This window comes from Primulina huaijiensis, chromosome 14 (genome assembly GCF_012295235.1).
Source record: "Primulina huaijiensis isolate GDHJ02 chromosome 14, ASM1229523v2, whole genome shotgun sequence".
In the NCBI taxonomy this organism is placed as follows: domain Eukaryota; kingdom Viridiplantae; phylum Streptophyta; class Magnoliopsida; order Lamiales; family Gesneriaceae; genus Primulina; species Primulina huaijiensis.
The window spans coordinates 7,195,747-7,214,368 of NC_133319.1; the positions used below are offsets into that span (position 1 = coordinate 7,195,747).

The 18,622-nt window shown below is 34.4% G+C and overlaps 1 protein-coding gene across 7 annotated transcripts; it reads right to left on the minus strand.

Annotated features, from left to right (window-relative positions):
* Positions 1 to 507: 507 nt before the first annotated feature.
* On the minus strand, positions 508 to 9,883 carry LOC140956891 (uncharacterized). 7 transcript variants are annotated; one of them, XM_073413812.1, is made up of 18 exons: positions 9,637 to 9,882; positions 9,437 to 9,535; positions 9,168 to 9,266; positions 8,043 to 8,202; positions 7,836 to 7,971; positions 7,095 to 7,179; positions 6,169 to 6,306; positions 5,430 to 5,530; positions 5,205 to 5,318; positions 4,299 to 4,516; positions 3,397 to 3,481; positions 3,097 to 3,155; positions 2,835 to 3,031; positions 2,632 to 2,755; positions 2,484 to 2,539; positions 1,397 to 1,542; positions 1,131 to 1,289; positions 508 to 838 (listed from the first exon to the last, which is right to left on the minus strand). In XM_073413812.1, the coding sequence occupies exons 1-18, from the start codon at positions 9,728 to 9,730 to the stop codon at positions 545 to 547; spliced, it is 2,364 nt and encodes a 787-aa protein (XP_073269913.1). In that variant the 5' UTR covers positions 9,731 to 9,882; the 3' UTR covers positions 508 to 544. The 7 variants fall into 7 exon arrangements, with proteins under 7 accessions (XP_073269913.1, XP_073269914.1, XP_073269912.1 ...); XM_073413813.1 differs by having other exon boundaries at positions 2,632 to 2,743; positions 7,095 to 7,188; XM_073413811.1 differs by having other exon boundaries at positions 7,095 to 7,188.
* Positions 9,884 to 18,622: the final 8,739 nt, after the last annotated feature.

Genomic DNA, 18,622 nt, shown 5'->3' on the forward strand with positions numbered 1-18,622 from the left:
TCAGGATCTGATTTAAAATTTTGGGAAAAAATTTGAGTGTATCAATCGATTAATTATATTTGAGTTAAGTTGATTTTATTGTAATATCCTTGTACTGTTATTTTAAAATTTTAAAACCTAAACATGTATAAAATATATATAATTAAAAAAAACACATCGAAACATGAATACACCATAAATACCAGGCAGTGAATATTGTGGAATCTTGTGTAGAATAAAGTTTGTTGTCCAATGGTGTCAGCTAACCTGCATACCCAATTTGACTTAATTTTATAAAAATGGATCCCCCAAGTTCGGTTCCTTTTCTTCCTTTTTTTTCATTTTGTTTTACATGTTTAAACAGGACAAGACATTATTCATCATTGCATGCATATAATCAAAATGGCAGATTGTGGACCAATATTCTTGAATGAAACTTCTACTGATGTTTCTGTTCTACAAAAATCATCCCAATGTTCTCTAAAAGTCCAACATTGCAACATGAACTTTGGAATGAATCCACCTCCATCGCTCACGTCAAACAAGTTTGAAGGGAAAGAATCTCTCACAAGGTAACCTGAACTTTCACCGAGGATTCGGACACAATTATATCTCTTAAATTATCTGCTTTCGGGTGGTCGAAAGAATCGATCTTAAGCCTCACATGCAGATGTCTCAAGAAAATGAGTTCTTCTAAGTCTCTCTTTGATGCTGTTAGGACTTTAACAAGTAGATCTCTTTTGAACCGTTTACTCGGGTCCATAATAGAGACGATTTTTGTCGCTCTGTCTTCACAACTTTCAATGGTTGAAATTGTGCTCTTTTTCAGCCTCAAGTAAAGTGCAGCTAAAATTATAACCTGTATATATCATAAAATTTTATAAGAAAAGAGGTTTTATATAGTGTTGAGCTCTTATATGTGGGTGCTGGGATTCAGAAAGAGGTCGCGAGACAGGACGAGAGAGGCGACTCAATCGATTTAGAGGATACATCTTTCATTTCTATAAAATATTCAACCTAAAATTCAAATTTTTTCCATAGGGGCTTGTTTGTGGGTGAATTCATCAACCGTGGTTCTTCCTTTTCGATTTTAGTAGAGTTGAATAAATAGATCAATTTCTAGTTGTAGAAAGAAATTGGAGAATGCTTACCTCACTTGTTCCAGGACTAGAGTTGATTGTGCAACCAATGCGAGCAACCCCTTCTTGCACGACAGGCTTGCTTTTTTCTTCTGTGCTCGACTCTTCTTCTAGTGATGTTGAATAACAAAGATTGTCGAGTTCATCGTACCATTGCTGAGCAATGCCAACCTGAAAAAAGCCAATTGCATAAATTTCACAGCAACTAGCAATTCCAAAAAGGTGAACTTAGTGATTAATAAAATATAAAATGTGCCAGAATTTAGCAACTTATACACCTTTTCTGTTGATAATGCCTTGTTCTCTAATTCAGAGACTTCAGCAGCTGCTCCTCTGGCTAGACGCCATATACATCCTTCTTGTGGTTGTTCTACTAGTTCAGTTTGTTGTGGCACACTGATATATAACTCTATGTCAACTCTGCCTGACGAATACAGGCATGAGATTCATTTACCTAACCACCAGAAATAGTAAACAAGGCACATACTAACAAATCTCATGTTCATGATGAAAGGTTAGTTACGAGAGAGATTTTGAGTTAAAAAGATCGAATGCAGAGGAAATGTAAAAATGGCACTTAAATAGACACTGACGAAGAGTTCAAACAATCAACTTAAACAAATCATATGACCTTTTTGGTGCCAAAGGCCAGTTATCTCAGTGGCTGCACATCAAACTTGCCAGCAGTTAAATCCTGGTTTTCTCATACTTAAACCATGATAAAAATAAATAAATAATAGTTAAATTAAAAGACCAAAAAAAATTCTTCCGGGGTAACACAAAATTTCCAAATAGACAATAAATACTATCGTGAATTAAAAGAAAAAAATTTGTTTTAGTTTTTAGGTCCAATCAGAATCAATATTCCAAAGAGATGTCTGTTTCGAACATTAAAAAATTGCAATATGATTCCTCTCCTATTATGTGACCACTTTAGAATATCCTCAAAATTTAAAAGAAAAGTGAGATCGACAGTAAAAAAGCACAAGATTTGATATAGTACTTCACATACAAAATTGCTAAACATGGAATGTTATTTATCACGGTAGGCATTTCAGACTTAAATTTGCGAGACGGTTTCCGAACCATCAAAGTATTTTTATAGTAACAGCAAGAAAAATTAACAGTTTCAGCAAACATCCTCGTGACCTTTCATTTTATTTTTAGTTTCAGATTCCCAACAACAAAAGGGCTTTGAAATACAGCTGCATAACTGACAACTGAAATTCTTGAATGGGAAAGGGCGCAAGTTAACACTGCTGATCAATAGGAAGTAACCAACAAATGAGTATTAAGAATAAAAATCACTTGACAATGGAAGGAAATTGTGCCTGTTCATCATGGAAAGAAGTATATTCAGCATACCTGGCAATAAATTAAACTCTTGTAAATGATCAAGTTCCAGTCCTGGCACTCCATCACTGATAATATGAATAAAATATAAGTTAAGCTAAAAACAAAACCATAACAGAGGAAAGCAATTCAAAGGTTGCAGCAAATTTCTCATACTTACTCAGAATAAACTTGTTCTAAAGGGGGAACAAACCAATAAGGAAGCCCAAGGACTCCGAAATTTGAGAATGGAAAGCTTATTGCTGATCCAGTTCCTCTATCGAACTTAACAACTGTCTGACCGACTTCAGCATATAAAGTCATTAACACAGACCCAAAATTTAACTTGATATAAAGTTTATCAGAATCAACAAGATTGGGTACCCGTATCACAGAATACAATATGGTCCTGGAAAGTTGCTATAGAAGACATAAGCCCAGCATACGGAATTCCATCGAATGAACAACTAGCAGCAAGTTGCTGCTCTAACCAATCAGATGGCACATGCCTCACAGAAATAGATTTATCCATCATCATCTGCCCACAGATCTCCAAAATCTTTGAAGATTCTGCCAGTTCACTGAGAAGTCAATAAATCGAAATTATTCTGAGCACGCAAATTGAGAGGGAAAAATAAGTCGATACCTTTCACAGTTTCCCTGATAGAACTTGATTCCAAGTCTATAACCCAAAGAGTTCCAAAACTGTTCACGAAAGTGGTACAAGTTATGAAAGTTAATTTTGTTTGTTTCTTTCAGTTAATAATGTTGTGGAGAAATCAAAAATAGACCAGTCAACTAGAGAAAAGCAAAACCCTTCTAACATAGTAGGTTGTACTGCGAACCATTGGCGTGCTTTGGTGCATTCCTCCAAGTCACTATTATGCATTTTTTAAATTATATACACCACAGTTGACATGAAAAATATCCAATCATCATATCTAACCTCGTTCAAGTCCAGTTTAGAGCTTCTACAGTAGAAACTTTCAACCAAGTATTTATTGTGCTTTGAGCAATCCTCCCTTCCAACACTTGTTGGCAAAAGAAAGCTCGAGATACTTCATTAAATTTTCTACAAACTAATATGTTGCATCTAGGATTCTATGTGATCGTAAGATACCCCTGAAACTCAAAAGGGAAGTTCTACAGAATAATGGTCAGGTCTGACATATTATATGGATAGGAATGTTGAGCAGTAAAGCGGTCACATGAACAAAATATTAAAGTAACAGAGATGAGGATTATTAGAGTAACAGAGATGAGGATGATAAGGTGGATGTACGGAGATATAAAATGAATACGCATTGAAACGAGTATATTAGTGAAAAGGTTGGCTACGCCTGGTGAAGAAAAATTTGAGGGAGACACTCCCGAGATGGTATGAACACGTACAAAAGCGACCAACAGAGGATCCAGTAAGAAGATTCGAGAACATGACTAGTATCCCCATTAATGTACAAAGAGAGAGACTAAAAAAGACTAGGATAATAAGTTATTAACGATTAAGCATGATATGTACTATCTAAAGATGAGAATATAATAAGAGATGGAGAGCAAAATGGCGTAGAAAGATTCATATAGCTAACCCCACTTAGTTGGATGAAGGCTTGTGTGTTGTTATTGTAATATGGTAGTATCAGGCTCTATCCTCCATGCGTTGTCCCACTTGTGCATTTAAAGTGTAAAGAATCAAATCCCACGAAGACCCAAGAAAATGGTTGACTAAAGAAGGTGTCAATTCTAAAATGCTGAAGTAATTACATACTTCTAAAGACATCCGATTAACATTAAGTGAATAAAGAAACAAAAGCTACAATTTGCCTAATGAAAGCAATAAATATGTTCTACCTTTGATTAAGGACAAAGAGACAATTATCTGACGCCTTCAGCATATGCCAGGGAAACAAAAATGATTCGGAATTCAATGCTTCAGACTTCAACTTTCCAGGCCATACCTTATCCAGAATCCATTTCCAAAAACTTTTATTAGAGTTACCATCAGTCGTCGCCGGAAAAACCGTCTCCACGACCCTCCTCTCCAAATCAGCTCTCCTGATAGCATGGTTCTGATGTGAAAGCAAAAGATAATTGATTGACAAAAAAACAGAAAGATACCAACCAAAAGACTAAATCATTAGAGCAGGTAACGAAAAGAGTACAAAATAAGGTGTCACGACAAAGGTAGAAGTGGGTGCTGCACAGGAATTCTCCCATTTTTTCCCAGAGAATGAACTAGGATTCATTCGGAGAAAAATTAAATCGAATTAAGACAATGTAGTCAAGGCAATGTAGGAAAAAGATGAGTTGTACATAATTTAACAGGTTCATCTCCACAACCATTTATGCTCATGGTGGCAAAAATAATAATATTATCTAGAATAGATAGAGGTTTCTTTTGCAATGAGATCTTCCAAGATACGGATAATAAAACTTTTTCATTCTTCATTTGAAACTTTTTTTTTATTTTTCATTTGAAACTTCTTTTGTTACTTCTCTTTATTAGAACTCAGTTTTTACATAATAGAAAGCATTATACACAACTCAGTCTTATTTGTGCTTTTGTATAATAGGTGATTCTTTACTTCTGCTCATCCCCTTTAAAAAAGATTAAAAGAAAAATTTCTGATATATAGCAGCACATTCATCAGGTTTAATGATCTATAATTTTCAAAAAGCACCCGATAACCTAGCGGAACATATGAGATTATGAAAGAATTTATATATGTATCATATTGAGCAGCAGTAGGGTAATACCTCAGAATCCACAAAATATATGGAATCCTCAAAAGCATGATAAAAGGAAGCTGCAGGGCGAAGTAACTTGGCATTCTCAAACACTCCATCCTCAAATCCAGGGGAAGAACCAATCTAAGAGTTTATCATTTCAGTTATGCATTTCTTTTATTCATACCAAATATTTAAATCTCAACAAAACTAGTTCACAAGTTGAAAATTATTAAACCCAAATCTAGCACATACAGCATCCAGAAGTTTCCCACTGCCATTAAACACAATAATCCTATGGTGATTGACATCAGAGAGGAACAAGCGATCGCCACACTCATCAACAGAAATGCAACCTGGACACATGGAAAAAAAGTTACATTTTTAGCACCCATGTGTTAATTAAAAGTCATACAGATATAAAAGAAGATAAAATGCTTAATATGTCTAAATTCCACAAGAACTGTTGCTGCCAGGGAATAGCAGAATACTTCCCCATCCAGTGAGATGCTAAACACTGAGAGTTCTCTCTGTTTATACACTCTACCTCAGCGCTGAATCACAATCTCTGTTTCCAGTTATAGAACCCAATTAGAAACAATGTGCAACAATTTATTCCAGTAAATTAATGTCATCACCAACAAAATTAACCTCCACTGTCAATTCTAGCATACAAACTAACATCCTACCATGGTAATGAAATAGCCGAGAACCTGATATCACCAACCAACTTAACCTCCAGTAAACAACGTCTCTCCCTCCTCACCCAGCCCCCTCCCGAAAAGCGCAAAAAGGAAACAAAACAAAAACAAAGGAAAGAAAAGAAGCAACATATAAAGAGACCCCTTCAACAAATACACACTTGAACAATAAACGAATGAATATCTTCAAGCACTCTACTCGCATAATAATCACGAACTCTATCATTTATTGATTTCCCAGACCTCCAACCTCTTATAAGGGATAAATTGCAGAAAGCAGAAGAAGCCTCTACCCGGGAAAGACCAAAGTAAATTTTGTGACGAGGAACAAACATCTAGTTCCTTAACAACTTCAACAGGCTTTACCCAAGTACTTTTTGTGTCATGAATAATAGCTCCCTGAATACTTTGTTCATTCAACTCTTGAATAGCTGCCAAACACGACAAATTGAAAGTATGAGATGATCCCCAACATGGAAAACTCGAGCATATTTCCAATTTCACAAAAAAAAAAATCATCAAAGACAGAAAACAAGAAAAAAAACAATGAAGCAAACAAATTGACTGTTATCCAACCCCCATCCCTACCCCGTGGTCAGCCAACTATTTTTAGACCAAAAACACACCACGAGAAGAAAAGACTAATAAAAAAACTAACCAATTGCCACATTCAAAATTTAACAAGGTAATATTGCTAGAAAATCATCAAAATCAATTTCATGCAAGCAAATTGAAAGAGGTAAAACTGCATAACTCCTTTCTCCAACTCTGTTTACCCTTTCCATTGTATTTCGAATGAATGCATCTCGTTTAATTAGTAGTTGAATACAAGCAAAGATCATCAGCTATAGAAAACAATTTGATAAAAATCCCGACGAAAAAGGTCTTCATATTTACTCTTTCAAATCGCGTTTTAATGCAAGTTACTACACTTGCAGGAGTAGTAAAGAAATTGTAACAACTAACAAATGAAACAATCACATCAGAATGAAGAAAGCAATCTTCATGTTCAATGATCCATCTCACGGTAAAACACCTATTTACTCCCCTTAGGTTTGCTGAGCTTCCTATGAGTTAATATCTAAAGAAATCACCCAACTGCTTCTATAAAATCCATAAAAACCATGTGAATGAAACATATTTAAGACTTATGAAACGATTCATTTGATTTATGTTTTTTTGTCAAAGAGTAAAGAAATGAAGAAAAAAGTACTATCACCTTGATCAAGTGCCTCAAGATCCACATTCTTCGCAGGGTAGACCAAAGGATTCCGAAAGCCTTTAGATATAATGTAGCATGGCCCCTTTACCATCTAAATATATCAAAGCAAGAGTAAAGGACTTGGAAAGAAAACTGTCTAAACAAAAGGAAATTCATGCATCAATTTGAAAGATATAAAAGATAATATGTTGCAAAATGAATTAAGAAGATTTCCCTAATTAGAATACAAAACAGACTATATATATTGCATCTGCATGCTAATACCCTTTGAAGTCAGCCACATAAACGACTCATTATATTTTTGAATGTACGTATATATATAAACATGCTTTAAATAATTCATTTGCAACTAAGAATAAAAAACTGACAGAGCAGAAAATCTAGAAAAGTAAAGTGCAACTTGCTCGTTCAGGATGATGATGTGGATCTTACACAAAGCTGGCACACATAATTTTTCAATTTCTTTAATTTCTCTTATCAAGCAAGGGCACATGGACTGATCTTTCCATCGGTAGCTTATTACAAAAATGAATGATAACATTATTTCAAAGGAATTTATTAGTGATTCAAATTTGGAAAATCTTTCTTGGAATTTTCATCACCAAACTAAATTTAAATTCTTGGGGATTGTACCATTCACAAACAAATCTAAGAAATCTATATGAAATGTCAAATAGCAAGGCCAGGTCCCGAGCACCAGCGATTCAATTAGATCAACTACAAATATACATCACAAACCTCAAGGCTATACTTGGACAGCAGAATAGGGAAATTAATATATTCTTTGAAGATGATCTGAACCAAGCTTGTAGAAATATCATTGAAGCTTATTGACCTGCCATATTGCACAACCAGAACCTGAAGGAATGGGTACCTGCACTATCAAATATTAAATATAGCATGTTCGCCACATAACGAATTTATCTAACATAAAATTTCCATTACCTCTGGTGAAGTGATTTTACATTCTCAAACATTTTGAAAGTATTTGGATTTGAAGTAAAATCATCGCCAACATAATCACTAACAAGAACAAGTAAAAGTCCATCTTCCTTGAACGCATTTTTGCAATCCGAAACGGTATTCAGCCAGTAGTGCAAAGAACCTGTTAAATCATTTATATTGGAGGGTCATTTTGCACATAATTCGTAAAGGATTACTGCATGAAACACCAATACATTTGAAGATGTCACGAAAGTCATAAATGTCAGCAGTAGTATTAGCCAGTGACAGTGCCATTTCCATCAACCGTCAATGATAAGTAGGACTATTGCAAATGTACCATATAAATTATATATTTTCCTACATGCACCGCAATCGCAAAAACAAAATCCAAACAATAGTTATTTCCGATCAACAAGTAACTTCGTTCAAGGTTAACACGAGCATGTAAAGAGTGAGTTCAAAGGGAGAAGGAAAAACACATCAAAGGGACAAGGAAAAACAAATCTGGCTCTCAACTCACTAAGTAAATTCCAAACACCACAACACCATTCAGAATCCAACCAGCACTAGAACCTATTCTTTCATCCAACACTTTTTTCATACTAATATAATTTTACTCCACCCTTCTGCCAAATGTGTTCTCGAGCTTTATCTCCTAATTAGTGCAATTATCCATGTCCTCAAATTACATAATAATTGCATGAGCACTCTTATGTTGGTATCAAAAAAATCTAGTGTGTAGGCAAATATAAGTTACATGCATAAATTATAAGTATAAAGGTCAAGTTGAATCCAAACTTTACTATAACAAAAGTGCTGATGTCCGATAAACGAGGTTTTAGCCTTTCATGATAAAGTCAAATTAAGCGTATTACGCGAATAAGGCAATTCAGAGTCAACCAAAAGCTGTCATGGTTGTGGCCATAACCTTAAACTTTTCTTATCGATAATTGATTGCCGTGAGAAATAGAATCATATAGAGTGCAAAATGTAAGAAGACCTGAATCAAGCCATCAAAGTCTGATTAAATGAGCCACGTTAAAAAATATACATATTAACAACGTGAGTACTAAAAAACCTTTAAAAGAGTTTAAAATACGAAAAGAAAAATGCAGTCGCACTCACCTTTAGGCTTGTGAAGAGATGATTGGACAAAGGACAAAACATCTACGGCCGAAAGCAGCTCATGTTTCGTTTCGGCTACAGATGAATACCTGCAATAAGCTGTCCGGGCTTCGTATTTCACTTCCAGAAGCACACATAAAGATCGCGAGAACACAAAAGGAAAAGGTTTGATCTTGGAGTAAAATTTGGTACGTAAAGATAAGAAAATATGCTCGTATTCCGCTATACAAAGATAGGTAAAGAAAATTTCAAGAAGTCCAACTCCTTACAGCCCGCCAATTCCGTCCTCCCGTGGAGTCCAGATTTCACTTCAACCGTATGAACAGCCAAAAGATTGTTGCCGATTGCAGTTAACCGAAATGTATAACCTTTAGCCAAGAATGGGGGAAAAGCAGATACCAGTGTCCAATATTCAATACGCGAAAAAAGAAAATCAAATAACATAAAAAAGGAGGGCTTGTTAACGTACAGTTCTTAATGAGTTGCATTTCTTTAACGGAATAAGTTAGGGGAGAGGGCGAAAATCGAAAAATACGTCTTAGAAGTCCAAATCTGAGTATCATTTCGCTTTCTCCGTTGATAATTTTGTCGGCGTTCTTCGTGAACAAGTTCAGAGGATTGCAGATTGACTGGGGAAATCACAGTGGGAGAAGAAATTAGGTTGATTTTTGTCAAAGAAGAAATCTTTTAAAAGGTTTTAGGGGTTGTAATTCACAGGAATGATCCCCTACTGTGGGCAAACTCACAGCAGGGGTTGTGGCGTCGTTTTACACTTTTCTTTTCTTTTTTTGACTTTTTATATATTTTAATTAATACTTTTTTTATTACATTTTTTTGGTCTTTTTGTTTTCTTTTTTTTGTATACAATCTAATTTTTTTTAAGTATTTTCTACTCCTTTTTTATCTTGTCAATTTTTTTGTAAGGTTTTTTCTTCTTATAATTTATATTTATGTACTATATAGTAATGTACCAACTGATTAAATATTTCAATATAGAAAAAATGATAATTATACATTTTACTCCCAGAATAAATAAATTATGTAGTAAAAAAATTAGAAAAGAAATAGACATGCAAATGATCAAGAAAATAGAAATTTTTATATTCAAGTCTTTTCTTCTCTTATTGTAATTTTTTTAAAAAAAATAATGAGAAAACAAAGAAAATGGACTAATCAAACATGTGAAAAAAACTAAAATTGAAAAATAAAAACGTTTTACTCTTAAAACAAACGAGATAAACAAAATGTGACAAAAAGAAAGAGGGAAACAAAAAGTCCAAAAACGGCAAAAGAAAGAATTATAATATATTTTAAGCAAAACTAAAAATGTTTAAAAATGAAAATTTGAGGGTGTGTAAGAAAAAGATGAAAACAAAAACCCCAAAAAAATAAATTAAATATAAAATCAAACTTTTTTAAAAAAATTTTGCCCCACAGCATCCTTTGATGTGGGTATGCCTACAGTAGAGGATCCATTCACGTATTTCACGTTGGAGATTTATTGATTTTTAATTACTTTTGTAGATTTTAAACGCTTAGATGTATTTAATTAAAATTTTTACATAATCTATAGAAAACTATCTCTATCATTCTCTCAAATTTTCGAAGTGTATCTTTATATATTTTTTCATCTTTCCTTCTCAAATTTTTCAATTTTTTGGTTGATTGTTCAGTTAATAATTTTTTATTTTAATATCATAGGAAATTTTGAATTCTAGAATTGATTTTTTGATTTTTAATTTATGATTTATATAAATTATTGTAATATTTAATAATAATAAAAGATGATCCAACAAATCTTGCTTAGTTCTTAATAATTTCACATGTGTATTATCAATTCAAAAACAAAATTATAAATTAATCAATTGATGTATTTTAAAAAATTTACAAACATGCATACAAACCCGCATATATACACATGTAAGGATTAAATGATTTAAACTTTAAATAAGTTATTTATTTATTAATATAAATATTGAAAAACTATTTCAAACTGAATATGTTATATGTCAATTAATTAATGGTTCAAAGAAATTAATAAAAAATAATATGTTATAATTAAGTACAAAATCTATAAAATTCTATAAAAAAAAATTTTCACAAAAAGCTATAAAAATCTTGTAAAAAAATCTAAATGAATCCACATAAATATGTGAGAATCCATAAAATTCAATAAAAATCTACCAAATCCATAAAAGTCTATCATTTGAAAAAGTCATTAAAAATCATCAAAACTCTGAATTGGATACACCCGGATACTAATTGGGCTGGAGAAAGAACCGGCACGAGAAACGGATCCATTAAGGGTCCCCAAATTCGAATTTGGGTTGGGGACAGTTCCACCCGACCCATATAACTTTTGGACCAACTGACTCATTTACCCTCCGAGAATCACGTCACCTTCACCTCGTCTTTTCACTTTTGATTGCATCTCTTTCTCCTCCGAAGAAACACCATTCGAAACCCTTCAATCCATCTTGTTTTTTTTTTTGTGGAAGAAAAATTATCGAAGAGCATAAAAAGTTGATCTTCACTTCTTTTATTTACTTCTTCCCACGTCGGTTGCATCTCTCTTCTCCTTCGAAGAAACACCATTCAAAACCCTCGAAGCCTTCTTCGTTTTGAAAATCGAAAGCTTCGAAGCCAATTTATCTAAGAGCATGGATTTTTTTAAGCTCTCTGCAGACTTTGTAGCTTGTATTTCGATCGATAATTGGTGATGGACCCAAAAGAACCCATATTGTTGTAGAATAGAATATGGAGCTGGGTGTTCTTCCAACCTTGCGTTTTTGGGTAGCTACAACTGTAATGGCCAGCTATTTTCTTATCTCAATTTGCAATGGACGTATTTTGATGGATATATTTCTTAATCTCTCCAAAAAAATATGATAAAATTAATCTCAATATGTGGCATTGCGATACTTAGCTCCTCAGTACAAGATGTATGTGAACTTTTAACATGATACATCTTCATATGTGTACAAGGCTGGCTATTATTGAATTTATGACAAAGAAAAAAAAGCGAGATTGGAGGAGACCTAAATATGGAGAGATAAAATACATTAAATCTCTAATTTTGATTCATATATGACTTTGATGGAGATTTTGATATTTTGTGTGTTATCTATAGTAAGAATCATTGTTTGCAGTTTCTAATTATGTTAAGACTTTGTATAATCAATGTCTTTCAGTAATGAAATGAGTACTCTGTTTTGGGTGATTAGTCCTTTCTGAAGAATGAGAGTTCTAATTAAATTGTTTGTGGATCTTTTATTTCAAAGTACTAATTTTATTTACATACAATATACCTTAGTCGCAATATGTCGAATACTGAAGTTATGGATGTGAATGGTAAGGGTCTAGGAAGATGACAGACAATCCAGAAATGATAACGAGGTTGAAGAGGCGACATAAAGAATTGCCTTGACTCTTGGTTTTATTGCATTCACCACGAGGGACAAACATTCAAGAATGTTCTAGAATTTAGAAAAAACATTATAATTTATTATGTTGCTACAAGACGCTCATATTTATATAAGAAAAATGATAATGACAAACACAAATGTTGGGAGGAAAACTTACGTGGTAGAAGGCATCCAAAAGCCGATGCCGTTTGGGTCGCTAATTTGATGAAAGAAAAATTGAGAAGAGAATCATCTTATCGTTCATGATCAATTATGAAGATATACATAGGAATTATGGAGTGATTTAGAGTACCACGAGATTTTTAAGGACATGGAATTAGTGATGCATGATATCCACGACACAGAGAAGGTTGTTACGATAGATTGAGATGATATTGTAGGTTTGTTAGGGAGATTAATCTTGATAGTGTTTCGGAATGCAAGATTATGCATTAACTAATAAATTTAAATTGTTATTCGTTTGTTTCAATTTATGCGCAATTGGTTTTGGTACTAGTTGTAGATTGATGATATTTTCGATGACATTCATATAAAAAAAAATCAGTACAGATGTAGTTAGTATTCTACTTGTTGTGGCGAATGATTCCAGTGATGGTATTTTAACATTGGTGTATTCAGTGGTGGATGCTTAGAATTATTGTAATTGAGAATGATTTTGTTAATTTGATAAGTGTCCTTTTTTCACAGCATATCATGTGATTTGACAGTTTCACTTATTCTCCGATAGACATCCTGACATTATCAAGATTGTTCAGTTATTATTTTTTAGTAGTCATCATGCTTATTGTTTGAGGCATTTGGTGGATAATTTTGTGAAGCGGGTTAGTGATTTTTCCCACCCCTTATTTCGATATCCACCGCAACACTCTCCGCCTTTGGGAAATACTGAACTCACGCTCTTTTATAGAGCATGTATTAATCTTTGCACGCTCAAAACGATTTCTAGCCTCTTTGATCACAAACCTACTTCTCCTATTCATAAATGATGATGAAGAGGCAGCGTGAGTTACCTTTGATTTCTTTAGAGCCATGCATGAAGCTTTGGATGAGAGGAGGAAGAAGAACTAGATTGATGCCTTCAAATCGCGGAGAATGAGTGTTGGTGACCGGAAAAATCGAGCTAGAGATTGATTTTTTTTTATTGTGCCTACAAGGTGAGTGATGTAGATAATATTAGGCCAACAAAACGAGATGAAGAGCTTGAGATTTGAGGAACAAAAGTCAAGCACTGGAGAAATTTCAAAGAGAATGGGGTAGGATTTAACGTGGGGAAAAGAGAGAGAAAAGAAAAGAAAAGAAAATTTATATAGTGTTGCGCGTTGAGGTGATCGAAAATGACCGCCCTAACACGCCTTCATCTGTCCCTCAGGGTGCCCAATAAAGTGTATGGCGTTGGGGCGGCACAATGTTACCGCCCTAACACGAGTCTGTGTAAAATTTTATTTTGGGACAAGGTTGTCGCCCTGGGATGGCCGAAAATAATCGTCTTAACACGAGGAAACTGTTTCACTATTTTTTTAAAAAACAAAAAAATTAAGAATAAAATAACAAACAAATTAAAATTTTTAAAAAAATATGTGAAAAGGAAAGTGAAAATTAAAATTACAAAGGAAAAAAATTAGTTTCTAATCTATAACCTATAACTCGACTGGATGTCCAATTCATTCATGATTGTCTTGGGACCACAATTTGTGGTTCCATACATCTTATTATCAAATCATACATCTTGTAAATTTATTATTAACCGTCATAGTTAAAATTAAATTTTTTTGTAAAAACACATTTTTACTATATATAATTAAAATTATATTTTAATTATTTATTTTGTAAAAAAATTTCTATAAATTAATAAAAAATTAATTTAAAAGTAAATTAGTCAAAGTTTCACAAAAATTCAACTTTTCTAATAACTGATTTAAAATTGTAAAGTTGCCTGGGGCCAAAAAATTGGGCCCGTCAACTAGGGACTTCTTAAGACAATCTCGTACAGCCTTACCATGCGTCGCAGATTGTCCAAAGATATAGGGCAATTATATAGCACACCGCCTGCATCGGGCAATGCTACTCACGTGCTGCAATTTTGTGGAAAAACTTCTTAAGCGGTTAGAAACAATTATCGCAATCATGATTTAAACAAATACACATATTAATCATACAATTTAGAGAAACGTAGGCTCTGATACCATTGTTAGTGTATCGTTTTATCATACTCAAGATACGGCGGGAATTTAAAATTTTTATTTTGACATGCGAAATCGTGCTTGAGCACTCTATGTGTAACGTACCGTACTTTTTACTACTTTTTAAAATTTGCGAAAAATTAAAAATTTTCTTAATTAAATAATGAACCTTCAAAATTTGATAAAATAAATTGTACGTCTCAAAATAATGTCTGCCAAAAGTATTTGCTTGAACCTCAAAATCGTAACATAAAACAAGAATATTTCAACATTTCAAATATCATTAAAACTTAGGCGGTCCTCGGGTCTAGCCTCCTGCTCAGTCCAAGTCTGCTCCTTGGTCCCCACCCTAGTCTCCTTGAAAGCATCCTCACCTGCACCGATCAAATCTAGTGAGTCTAAAGACTCAACACGTACAAACTGGGACTAACGAATAATACGTAGTAAAACCACATGCAACTTCAAAATAGCGCATACATAGTTGAAACTTGAACTTGCAATAAACTTGAACATACATATATAACATAGACGTGCCATAACATGAAATCTGTTCATAAACATGCTTGCATGCTTGTACATACATAACTTCATCATTTTGCGTAGAGGCATATTTCAAAGCAAACATAATCGCCTGATCAGACTAAACCACAGTACTGGGCTGATAGGGAAAAATCCACTGCCACATACGTGAGATCCCCGTTCATGCTTTAACGGGTGGATTGGCCCCGTTCATGATTTAACGCTTTCCAATCCTGATCTAAACCCGTTCATGCTTTAACGGGGTGGGTTGGTCCCTGGTCATGCTTTACCGCTTTCCAACCCCATACATAATTTGGTCACAAGACATTTAGCATACCTCAAAAACTTGAAAATATTTTTTTTGCACGTCGAACATATTTACTTGGCGTTGAGGGATTCGTTAGATCTCGCTTGGGGCTACTGCTGCACATACTAACATGAATTTAAATAATTAACTTGCATAACTTAGACGTAGATAGTCGTGCTTACACCCCAAGCTCATTCATTTTCCTTAGGACTTCTAAAATTCCTGTGACTCGACCTTGTTAATCATTGCACTAAACCAAGACACCGAACCTCAAAGCATTCAATAATTTTTTTCCCAAAAAGTGAAGTACACGGACCCCGTGCACCCCTCCGGGTCCAGGTCTGTGTAGGTACTGTAATTTGACACTTCGAAGAAAACAAGGGCACGGACCCCGTGCCATGATCCGTGTGGGGTCCGTGTCGGCTCGCAAAAATGACATTTCGAAGGAGACAAAGGCACGGACCCTGTGTTAGGGTCCGTGAAAGGGTCCATGTACCTGCGCTAATCGGAAACTCACGAAAATTTAATACATGCGATGCTTATCATTCTAGACTCGATTGTACGGACCATGAACCGGCACCCCAAGACCCATCCTAGTAAACCCTAACATTGAACCAACCTCGTACAAACACCCCAAAGAAACGACGTCCCCCCTACGACACATACAATTCAAAAACACGGAAATTGACACCAATCGTTTCTTACGACTTCTAATGAATTCAAGTGCCTATCGACACTAACCGGCATACCAAATACCAACTCAACATCATACCAATCATATCTAGACGTAGCAACGATCACCCGTCGATCCCCAACAAAGCCTGCAACAATAAAACTTCAAAAACACATCAATACATAATTTTCTGAAAAATGCAGTTCGAGCAGTCCCACGAAAAACACCATAACTCACTCAATTTTTATCCAAATAATTCGAATTTACTGTCAAATCGAAGGTATCAAAAATTCTACGTTTTATATGTTGAAAGTTTTCTCAAAATCACGACCGAAAAATCACAGTTTTAAATATGACAGCAAAAATTGAGACTTGTGATCCAAAAACCGTTTCAAAATTGATCCAAATATCATTGCTCAAACTTCTACACATCACACATGTATTTTTACGCATAAATTACAACACGAAGCATAATATGACGAGATCGATGCATAAACGAAAGAATATATGTGTCTTTTGAATTAAAATTTACCGACACAGCGATACCGAAGCGGAGATGGCGCGAGGATTGATCCGGGACGAACGTGGCACTAAAATCCTTGAAGAAAACACACGAAAATTTGCTGGAAGATGGAGAGGAAAGGGGGCGGATGCAAGGACTCTTAGAACCCTAGGTTTCTTTTCAAAAATATGAAATGAATGGATGTGTATGTGTGTGTTTTGTGAAAACGTGAGTGAGTGTGTGTAAAAGCGTGTGTGCGCGTGTGTTTAGAAATAATTAGGGGATGATTTTACTTAATTATACCATTAACCATGCTAAACAAGATACTAATTAAAATTTTAACTCAATTAACAAATTAATTAAAATATCATCCCTACTAATCTTTAAATATAATCCCCTAATTAAAATAAAGAGCGCAAGCACTAAATCTTTAAAGGTTTTTTAAAATCTTAAAATCACCTAATAAATAAATTAGACTTTAAAAGACTAACACTTCATAAATTAATTAAAATGTCCCATCCTTAGCTTAAAATAAAATATCGCATTAAAATTTTCGCCAAATGTCGTCATCGGTCTTTTCCTCGATCCCGCCCCGACTAATTGCCTGAAACATGAAACTCGTGAAATATTTTAACGTGCATCACATAAACATGGATAATTTAAAATAATGTAATTAAATAAATCATGCATGGTTAACACTCAATTCAAATTTAAATAAATGATTTAATAATTAAGTAGATGCATGGGTTATACATGTACTGAATTTGGGCTCTACACTATGGTTTTAATCCAACAATGAATGGGGGGTTTACTGTTTATTTACTTTTAGTGCATAAATCATTTGACATCAACTATGCTATGATTAGCAGATATAGATCTTGTTGTCAATTCCTACTAACAATCAACTTGAGTAATCGTATTTCTTCAATTGTCAAATCAAGTTCACGATTTATAGCTTTGTTCATCTTCTATATCGCACTTAAGTAACAAAATGATACTTTGCGTTGAGATCAAAAGAGGCGAATGATGGTGCACCCCATGGAGAATAACTAGGGCAAATGAATCGATGCATAGACGCATGCTGCCATCTTTCTTTTTCACAAATAATACCGGTGCGCCCCATGGAGAATAACTAGGGCGAATGAAACCCTTGTCTAGAAATTCTTGGATTTGATCTTTCAATTCTTTCATTTCAGCGGGTGCTAGACGATAAGGCGCTTTAGATATAGGAACGGTGCCCGGCATAAGATCAATAGAGAATTCCACTTCACGATCAGGTGGAATACCAGAAACGTCCTCGGGAAAGACGCTAGGAAAATCTCTCACAATGTCAACATCTTCTAATTTCTGACTAATAGATTCCTGTGCAGTAGTGACACATGCTAAATAAGCTTGGCATCCACGTTTAATAAGCTTCCTTGCACATAGACAAGAGATAATGTACGGCATTTGCTTGTTTCTCGCCGCCTCGAAGACAAAAGATTTACCACTAGGTGGCCTAATAGATACCGATCGCTGACGGAAATCAATCGAAGCTCCATTTACTGATAGCCAATCCATCCCAATATAATATCAAATTCGGGGATAGGAAGCACAATAAGAGCTGCCCGAACAACATCCTTGAATAAATGAAGCTCCAGATTCTTGACAATTTTAGACGTGAGCATTTGTTCACCGGATGGAATAGAAACTTTGAAACCCAAACCCATATCTTGAGGAGTAATATTCAGTCTTTTGATGAAGGTTTCAGATATTAATGAATGTGTAGCTCCCGAGTCTAAAAGTGCATAGGTTGCTACACCTTGAATGATAATCCTCCCTGCGGTGAAAATGTCTTTTAAATCTTTTC